General features: G+C 43.7%; 1 protein-coding gene across 2 annotated transcripts in view; it reads left to right on the top strand.

Annotated features, from left to right (window-relative positions):
• The first annotated feature begins 1,023 nt into the window (after positions 1–1,023).
• LOC141496006 (uncharacterized) overlaps positions 1,024–10,389 on the top strand; it is a 30,129-nt gene continuing 20,763 nt past the window's right edge. Inside the window, exons 1-3 of one of the 2 annotated variants that reach the window (XM_074198008.1) lie at positions 1,024–1,135; positions 7,941–8,086; positions 8,601–8,659. In XM_074198008.1, coding sequence (XP_074054109.1) covers positions 8,627–8,659 — 33 coding nt within the window. In that variant the 5' untranslated portion in view covers positions 1,024–1,135; positions 7,941–8,086; positions 8,601–8,626. Of the gene's footprint in view, positions 1,136–7,940; positions 8,087–8,582; positions 8,660–10,389 lie in introns of both variants that reach the window. The other variant, XM_074197999.1, reaches the window with a different exon arrangement.

Here is a 10,389-nt window from a genome sequence, read left to right as displayed (position 1 = left end):
TCACCCTCCCTCTTACCTGTGGCTCTAAGAAGCCTAGCGTGGGCAGAAAGCTACCATCCCAGTAATCCATCTCAAGGATAACCAACAAGCCTGACTTAATCAGTATAAAGATATAAAGAATAGCTTATACCCTCCCATAACCAAAGACTCTGAGGCTAAAGAGATTAAAGAATCCAATATCCAGGCAGGCAGCTGAAGCAGGAGCTGATGAGAACTTGGAACTTGGTCAGGCATCTAAGACACCAAGGTCATCCTGGACTTAAATGACTTATTAGAAAGTGCGGCTGACAGCTTTATGCAACTGTCCCTCACCGAAATCAATCCACTCAAAAGTCAAGCCATCATCCCATGCCATCGCTCCTCTTTGAGAAATGAAGGATGAGGGGCGGCTAGGTGGCAGTGGATGGAGCACCGGCCCTGGAGGCGGGAGGACCCGAGTTCAAATCCGGCCTCAGGCATGTAATAATGACCGAGCTGTGTGGCCTTGGGCAAGCCGCTTAAACACACTGTCTTGCAAAACACAAAACAGAAAAATGAAGAATGAACAATAAGTACCATGAGATTTGATTCCGGTGCGGAGCAGTTAGCGGAGCTTGTTGGAAACAGAGAGAACTGGGCAGGCCTGAGCCCGAGGAGGATCCCCGACAACTCGGGGGAACGCAGCTTGGGAGCCCTAAAACTTAGCGGCGCGGGGTTAAAACAAGACTGGCAGCAAGCAGGCTGGGCCGGCGCTTTAGTCCCGGGACGGCCCGTCCGGACCTCAGGGCGGCCCCGTGTCCGGCAGCAGGCCCGCGGCCGCGCGGGGGGCAGCGATGGGCCTCCCCGGAAGTCTGGGGTGGAAGGGGGCGGGGGTCCCGCCGGCCGGGCGGGGGAAGGGCTGTGCTGAGGGCCGCGCGAGGGACGCCGGGAGCCGGCCCTGCGGAGAAGGGCGGGGCGGGGCGGGGCGTCCTAGGGGAGCGGCGCCGGCGTGCCGGACGCCGTTTCCCAGAATCCTTCGGCTCCGCGTTCTCCGATGGATTCTGGGAACCGTAGTTCGGGGCTCCCCCTGCGCCGGCGCAGTACCGGGCGCTTGGGGCGTTCAGCCCATCTTTTTCTTGTTTCTTTTCTTTTTGGGGCAGTGACTCCGGGGCAGCAGGTGAGTGGGAGCGAGCGTGAACGTGACCGTGAGTGGGAGCCTGAGTGGGGGCGGAGGGGGCGTGCCTCCGCCCCTCCCCCCTCGGGTCTGACCTCCCCCACCCCCAGGCCTTGCCTCCCCGAGGACAAAGACCCGCTGCCCACGTGTCCGGCCGAGCCCCCGGGCGGAGGAGGGGCCCGGCCTGGGCCCCCTCGGGGCCTCAGTTTCCTATTTTGTCCGCCCAGGCCGGGGCAACCCCCCTCCCCGCCCCGAGGGAGGGCGCCGGGCGGGGGCGGGGCCTGGAGGGGCGGAGCGGGGCCTCCGGGTCCGAGAGGTGCTGACCCGGGGGGAGGGGCTCCGGGTGCCAGCGTGGGCCCCCTCCCCCGGGGGGCCGAAGGGTGGCCGCGCTGCCCCCCGCGCTGCCCCCCGCGCTGCCCTGCCCCAGCGCACAGGGCCCGGGCGCCGGGAGGGCAAAGGCCGGGGGCGGGGCGGGGCGGGGTGGGGGTCCGGAGAACGCCGGCCCCTCCCGGGCTTGCCCCCCGCCCCCGCAGCCCGGATGTCCCCCCAAGCCCACCGTCGGCGCCCCGCACACGGGAGGGCCCCGGCGGGTTGGGCGGCCCGCCTCTCGCCTTGTTAGGCATCGCTGCGGCCGCCCTCCACGCGTGGCAAAACAAAACCTTTGCACCAAATGAGCAAAATCAGCCCAAAGACGTCCACGCGGTCACTGCGTCCCCAGGTGCCTCCTGCATCGTGCGTCCTCTCCCTCCTCCCAAGGCCGTTGCTTCTCTGTCAACAGTCGGATAATCTGCTTCATCCTAAGACTGCTGAACATGCAATGGTTTATTGCTTAACAGCTCTAAGTCTTTCAGAATGATGTTTCTTTATGATTGCCTTCGTAATATAAATTGTGCTCTTGATTCTGTTTACCCTTCAACATTATCTTTCATTACAAAATGCTCTAAAATTGTCTCATTTCTCATTTCTCTTTAGATGCAGTCATGTGCCATTATCTTCATAATCACAACTTGTTCAGTGACCACCTAACTGAAATAACCCTTGATTTCTTATTTTTCCCTTCCCTCTTCTCCCCTCTGGTCCTCTCTCTTTTTTTTCCCCTGTCCTTCCCATCTCCTCTTTGTAAATATTTAACTTTGTGTTCTTTTGAATATTCTCTCCCAATATTATTATTCTTCCATTTACTCCCTCATCCCCTTCTCTTTCCCTAATGGGTTCCATGTATTTCTACACCAAACTCTGTGTTTTCAGCTCTTCTTTATCTCAGATAAGATCAAGATTTGGTACTCCCTCTCTTTAACCTATCTTCCGTGTATTTCTTCCATACTATTCTTCTCCTGTACTTCAGTAAATTCCATCCCCTTCTTCCTTTCTATATTAGTGTATTCCTGTTATTCTCTCTCTTCCTACTTAAAACTCTCCAAATAGAACCAGGTAACCCCCCAGGACCTCCACTTCTCATCTTTAATCCCCTCAATGCCTTTTGAAAACTTCAGAGCTCTGAAATTGTTTCTCCTCCCCCATTAGAACATTAGCATTACACCATCATATAGGTACTCTGCATTTTTCAAATAAATTGACCTTTTTTTTAGGTTTCTCTGAATCTTGGGTTTGTATTTGAAAGAATCTACTCAGGTCTGTTCCTTTCACCAAAAATAATTGAAAGTCTTGTGATTCATTAGTGATCCATTTCTTTCTTAGGATTATACTCAGTTTTGCAGAGTAAAATTACTCTTGGTTATAAGTCTGTAAGACTTACTTTTTGGATTATTAAAGTTTTTAGTAGAAGCTGTTAGGTCTTATATGATCCTGACTGTAATTTTCCAGACCTTCAATTGAATTTTTCAGTATTTTTTTTTTAATTTTATGTGAGAGCTCTACTTTTTGGTTGACATTGCTGGAACTTTTAGCTTTGTGATTTCTTGCAGGAGCTACTTGGTGTATTCTTTCTATCTTCACTTTGGTCTCTGATTCTGATAGATCTGAGCAATTTTCATTGACAATCTAAATTGTTTTGTTAGTTTTTTTAAATAATAGTTTTCAGGGACTCCAACAATTTTTAAAGTAGTAAGTATATCTCTCCTTGACTTATTTTCCAGGTCAGTTTTTTGGAATCAGATACCTTACTTATTCTATTTTTTTAGTCTTTTGATTTTTTTTTTTTTGTTCCATTATTTCTTGCTATTTCACAGGGTCATTGATTTCTCTTTACTGGTTTTCAGGAGATCTGTTACTTGGATAAGATTTCCCAGTTTCTCTTCTAAGTTATTTATGCTCCCATTTCTTTCCCTCAAAATTTTTATTACATTTTTTAAAATAAGCTCTTTTCTTCTTATAGCTACTCTTGTAGAAAAACCATTTATTTTCTATTAAGTTTCTGTAGCTTTTGCACTTTACATGGTGTAAGTGCTGAAGCTTATCTGATCAATCAGATCACAATCTGACTATTGAATACCCCTTCTCCCCTCTCACCTCCCATTTTGCTGCTTGGGATCAACTCACCCAACCTTATGAATTGAAAAGACTGAGGTCCTTTGAGATAGGAGAGACTGCACTGACCCTATGTGACTGTAGTCAAGTCTCCTCTCTAGATTTCATTTTCCTCATTATTAAATTGATAATTAAAATGAAAGGAATAATATCACTTGGTTTGTAAGATTCATAGGACATAATATGGAATATGTGCTTTGCAAACTTTAACATACCACATGTAAGTCAGCTGTGCTTTTGACAACCAACCTCTGTTTCAAACCCTTTTTCTTCAACACTGTTTTACAAATTCCCATCTTTAGCATGATGCCATGAAGAGAGGATCATCTTTGAAATCAAAAGACTTGGCTTTGAGCCCTGGTTCTGATGCTTTTATTGCTTGAATAACCCTATAAGCCCAGGCAGACTGGCTGCTTTCTGACCCACATTTCCTCACATTTAAAGGAAGGATTGAACAAGATGATTTTCAGCTCCATCCTCTCTTTCCCATGTAGTGGATAGAGGGTTTATGTGTAGTATGACCCCAGGTAAATTCTTTAATCTCTTTAGCCTCAGAGTCTTTGGTTATGGGAGGGTATAAGCTATTCTTTATATCTTTATACCTTTTCTTTAGGTCCCAAGGGGAATCTTAACTCCACCACTTGTCTGTGTGACATGTGTATAACTAATACATTGCAAATACATGTACATATACATATATTTATGTGGAGTTTAACCATCCCCTTTTAGCTCTGATACCTTAACAAGGTGAGAACAACCAATCAAAAGACCTTAGGCTTCAAAAAAATCTTCAAGCTGGAATGAAGTCATACAAGAGGCAGGAACACTTGACCACACCTTAGGGACTATCTATAAATTATTATTCAATTTGAAAAGGAGGGAATTCCCTAAATTTGAAGAACAAATGTGGAGTTCTTGCTGAACTCTCTGAAAAAGAACCACAGGGAAGGGAAACAAGTAGCTATGCCCTTAAGCATAATGTGGTCTCTTTGTTGAACTCTTTGTAGATTCATGAGTCCATTTTCTCTTTGGCCCTTATGATGCAGACAGTGCCATGAAATGATCTGGGGACACCCGTGGGAAGTGGGGGTTTCTCCCTTCAAAGCCTGGCCAGAGCAGGGATGAGGAAAGGAAATCTAGCCAGTGAACCTTCAAAACCCTCCTTGGACAGGGTTTGAGAGGCCTATGACTCCCCTGGGCCTGGGATCTCCTATTCTCAGGTCACTAGAGTGACCCCCCTTTTCAGTCCTGTGATGACCTCCACATGGGCCTTCTGACCACCTCTAGGCTTCTTTGGAGAACCTTTCTATACATAATGTTCTTTCAAGGCAAATGGGGCTAAGTGGCTTGCCCAAGGCCATACAGCTGGGTAATTATTAAGTGTCTGAGACCGGATTTGAACCCAGGTACTCCTGACTCCAAGGCCAGTACTTTATCCACTACGCCACTTAGCCACCCCCGAACATGTTCTTTCTTTGCTCATACTGATACTCATTTTACTGGAGGGGACCCCTTTCCTGTGACCTCTAGGCTTCTTAATACTTTTTTGTGTAGTTCTGGGATAGAGGTCATTACTCTCACTGGATTCTCATTATTAAGTATAAATCTCAGGAAAAAGGTATAGGGGAGCTGGAAAGTCTGCCCACTGTTTAGGTAGCATCTTGCCAAGGAGTAAACATCTGTACTGAGTGCAAAACCTTAAACACAGTGGTTGCATTAAATATTTGTCAAATGAAGGAAGAATCAATTATTTTGTGACCTTTTAATGCCCAAGGAGTATGGCCATAATAGGCAGGGTTTTAGGTGAAAAGTGTGACCAAGGATGTGATCCTTCCGGACACCATCTTCTCTTTGGTCCCAGAATCTGTTGATAGCCCAAGCCCAGCCTGGAGCCCCAAGTTCTTCCAGAAGGTGACAGGGTTGGAGGACAAACCTGCAGAGAAAAATCATAACTGTCCTGAGACTTTTCATCATTATTTGTGTAAACACTAATGAGTAGGAGCTGCTGGTGTTATGTTTTTGCCTATATTGGCTGAGGAGACAAGACAGGGGTGATTCTAGAGGCCTTGGGCCTAATAATTGAAGAAAGAGGCTAGGAGTGCAAAAGTCTAGAGAGGCAAGGTTGGAGAGGAACCTGCCCAGTTTGGGAGGCAATGGTCCAGAAGATGAACTTGACCCTGTGTCCTCCCCCATCCCTATCCCATTTACACATTTGTCTGACCCATTTCCACCTGAGCTTTCCAGGTCTCCTGGCTGCCACTGTACTACAGTATAAGGGTCACTACCCAAGGCAGGAAAATAATCCTTCAATCAGTCCAAAACAATGTTTTTGTCATAAGGAACTTATGATGAGAAATTTAGAGGGACACAGAATCAAAACCTTTTCTTGATGGTCTTAACAGTGTTTAGCTAGCAGTCCACTGGGACCAGCAAGTTTTTTTCTCATGAACTCTTGTTTTCTCCTGAACAACTTGTGCAGTAGTTTAAATCACATGTAGTGTTTTTCATTTATCTCTTTTTTTATCTCTTCATTTATTGTCTAATTAAATGTGGCTTTATGTTCTAATCTGCTAAGATTTGTGTTTGTTTTTTTAACACTTATCCCCTCAATCTACTGTACAAAATTTAAATCTGCATTTCTGCTTCTGCCCTTGGAGACAAAAAGAACATGTCTGATCCCTCTTCCACATAACAACCTTTGAATTGCAGCTCTCATGGCTTCCTTAACTCTGTTTTTATTAGATTAAAAATCTCCATTTTTGAACTGAAGCTTCACTATATTAAAATGTAGTTCTGTCAGAGATGAACCTGACCATATTTCTTTGGATCCTCTCCATTTGTCTAAGCTCTTCCCAAAATGTGGAGTCCAGAGCTGAACACAATAGTATGCGGGTATGCACTGGCCAAAGCCACCACTGCCCCTTCCCTCCCTCATTCTGTGTAGCCTGAGGTTGAGCTCAGGTGTATTGGCTGCCATCTTGCCACTCTTCTGAGGAACTGGGAAGCCACTAGAGTAGCCTCTAATCCTTTCTTAAGCAACTTACAGGCTGGCTGTTTTTCCCATCCTTGTCTTTGTGCAGTTAATACTTAACATTTACCTTGTTATTAAATTTCGTCATTTAGATTCAGTCAGTTCTGACTGTTGTCCAATATATTAACAGTTCCTCCCAGCTTGGTGTCACCTGGTAAACATGTTGTCAATGAATGCCTTTATCTAAAGTCCAAGACGAATATGGCCAGGGAGAGATTCCTGGAAACTCTCCAATAACAACCTTCCAGTGAGTCAATAATGCCTTCTTTTAGAGCTCAACCAATTCATGCAATTTCAAACGACCTAACCGTATGTAATCTTGTATAGCTAAACCCTCTTCCTTTTGTCCACAAGGATGGCAGAAGGTAAGCTGTATCTGTTGCCTTTCTTTGTCCTACCATTCCTATCAAAAAGGAAATGAGGTTAGTCTAATATGACCTTTAAAAATTGAAGCCTTTTCTGGATGAGAGAAACGATACTTTCATTCTCTCACTAAAATTAAACCCTCATATATAGATATATATATAGATATATATATATATAATAAAAACAGATGATAGCTGAAATATTTGATAGCAATATACAACATTTTGATATAAAAATCTCTCTCCTCTCCTTTCATAGAAGAGGGGTAAGTCATTTCTTTATCTATCTATCCCAGTGGGGCCAAGGTTGGTCATCACATTTAACTGTGATTTTCATTCACTGTGTTAAAGTTAGTATATCTATTCTCTGGTTCTATTTTCTTCTTCCATCAGTTGATATAAATCTTCATGTTTCTTTGAATTCCTCATATTTGTCATTCTGTGGTACAAAATAATATTCTTATACTTTCATTCACCATTGTTAAAAAAAAATCAATACACTATTTCCCAGTACCCTCTTCTTTTCTAGCTCTTTGTGGCCACAAGAAGTGTTGCTGCGAATAGTTTCCCACATTTTAGATGCTTGTGTCTTTAATTTCCTGGGTCTTGTACTGGGATATAGACTTGGTAGTAGAGTTACTGAGTCAGAGGATAAGGACAGTTTACTTGTTTGCATAGTTTCAAATTGAAATCTGAAAGTGTTAGACCATTTCCTATAGCCCCTCCAACATTGACTGCCCCCTTCATTGGTCATTTCATCAGTTTGCATGATGTGACTTGAAATCTCAGAGTTGTTTTGATATCTTTTTTTTTCATTTTAAGTGATTTGTCCCATTAATAGTTTGCAGTTCTTTTGAAAATTTTGGTCTCCTTTGACTTATTTCTCTTGCGAGGAATGACTGTATATGTTATGTATTTGTTTCAGGTCTCTGTATATTTTAGAAATAAGACATTTATTGTGGTATTCCACGGTTTTTCAAAGATCATGGGCAGAAACTTAGCTATCACAACTGCAAATTCTTCAGGATTCTGGGAGGTTCCTCTGGACCTTGTGATTTGAACTGATCAAAGGTAACTAGACATTATTTTCATATTTTTTGTGGGCTTTGAACTCCCTGTTAGCTACTCCCCCCCCCTCCAATCTTTCTATAAAGGTTTTCATCAGTTGATTCTGTACATATCCTGTCAGGCATGGAGGAGATTGGAAATATTTTTCCTAATTCAGTAAACAAATTATTGAGCCATAGAGAACTTGCTCTGCATATTCACTATTATGCAGTTCTTGGGGAGGAGTCCTATGAATTCACCCCTATCTTCTCCATCACCTTAGGATGTCCAGGACTGATAACCACAGCCCTTCCTTCTGATTCCAGGAAAATGTGGATTCTGGGTAGGGTTGCCTTCTCCCTCTGGGAAAGATCTGTGTAAATTTACACTTAATCTGGGGGTCATGAGGCCTGGTGGGACATTCCATCCTAGTGCCTATAGAAACTGGAAGGGAAAGGAGGACTAATATTCTTCCTTCCTCCCCCCCCCACCCCCCCACCCCCCATTCTGGCTTCTCAAGATTCTGACTTTTTCCAAGACAGAAGAACTGAAGTAAAGGAGAAGATGACTTCTGGGTTCCTGGCAGCCTGGTCTCAGGTGAGTCATCATTTTCTCTCTTGACTGAAATGCTGTCTCATTCCTAAAAGTATGGGCACCTTTCTTTCCTTTTTTTCACTAGCTCTCTCCTCTTCCAGGAAGAATCCAGGGTCCCAAACATCTGTTGCTTTTTTTCAGATGTCTCTGGATATTCTTTTGGATGATCTAGGATTTCTTGTATTTATATCATGCAATCAACCACAAGCATTGAATGTCAGCAGACACTCTGCTAGGGTACGAGAATACACGTTAAAAAAAAAAACAAAATAGTCTCTTTCCTCAAGGAGCTGATATTCTGCCAAGGGAGCCAATATGTTCATAGATAAGTGTAAATGGGAATTGTATACAGTTTTGGAAAGTTATAGTCCAATATCCCATCAAGGCATTGAGTTCTCCAAAGCCTTGCCAACAGCAGCTGCTGCCATTCTAGAAAGGCTTCAAATGTAACCCCAACAACATATTGTGACTGTTTTCTGAGGTTTATCCTAGATAAACCAGAGAACACCCCCAGAAATAGGACTGCTACCTGGAGGGGTGAGAGATGGGCTTTTAGGCCCTGAAATAGAAGCTCAAAATGGCCCTCTATTCTTTTCACCTTCTTTCCTCTTGTACCATGATGGAGGTATAAAAGCAAAAAAGTGGCAGAAGGTGCTAAGAATCACCATTTTTTAAATCATCCATAAGCTTTCATTTGACTATTGATACTCTTAAGTGTGATCTGTGTACTGATTAGAGGTTCATTGCACTGTAGAATTGACATTCTTGCTATAAATGAAATCAGAAAAACAAAGAATAGAAGGATGTGTGTGTGGGGGGGAATGACAATCCTTGGACTCAAGGAATTTGCTATATAGTGGAAGGATACAACATCAGTAAGGGAATGGTGGCAGGAGAGAGTATTTTAATTTGCAAAGTTACTTGGATTATAGATGGAAGACAGGCTTTCTAGGAAAAATGATATTGCATTATGCATCCACATCTAGGAAGGGGGGGGGGTTCAATTGGATGATAGGATAGCCAGGGAGTGAAGGGAAGCTTTTCTGAGGCTCACTGACCCTGGGGAATCTAGCATGACCGTACCAGGGTACAGTGGTTAACTCTTGTAAGACTTGATTTCTAGTCAGGGTGGCAGAGCAGCTCTTGAGAAGATGTCCAGAGAGTGAGGAAGAGGTAGAGGAATTCAAGCAGCATCTGCTCAGCTCTTTGGTAGGCCAAGGTGAGGATGGGGATAAATATGTGGAAAAACGTATTCAGGAAGGAATGGGAGAGACCAAAACCTTACAGATTTAAGAACAGACACACATCTTTTTATCATGAATACTTCCCTTGTGGAAAAAAGATCAATAGGTACTAGAAATAGCAAGCGACAAACAATTTTGAAAAAAACCAAAATAAATTATTATTATTATAATTATTATAAAATACAAAGAAGATTTTAATTATTATAAGATACAAAGCAGCATTGGTAAAATGGAGGAGCCAGTGGCTACAGAGCCCAGGTTCAAATCCCACCTCAACGGCAAGTGACTTCTCTCTGGGTCTCACTTCCTTTTCTACAAAATGAAGGGGTTGTGTTAGGTGACCTCTGAAGACCCCTCTGGCTCTAGATCCAGCATCCTGTGAAAAGATTTGTTTTTGATGTGAGAGTTATCCCTGTTTACACTATTTGTATGTAAAATCAGAATATGAACTTGTCACGTGACAATTAAGATCAGAATTAGTAAAAAAAA

Source organism: Macrotis lagotis, chromosome 1 (assembly GCF_037893015.1).
Source record: "Macrotis lagotis isolate mMagLag1 chromosome 1, bilby.v1.9.chrom.fasta, whole genome shotgun sequence".
Lineage (NCBI taxonomy): Eukaryota > Metazoa > Chordata > Mammalia > Peramelemorphia > Peramelidae > Macrotis > Macrotis lagotis.
This window is presented reverse-complemented; position numbering and strand designations above follow the sequence as displayed.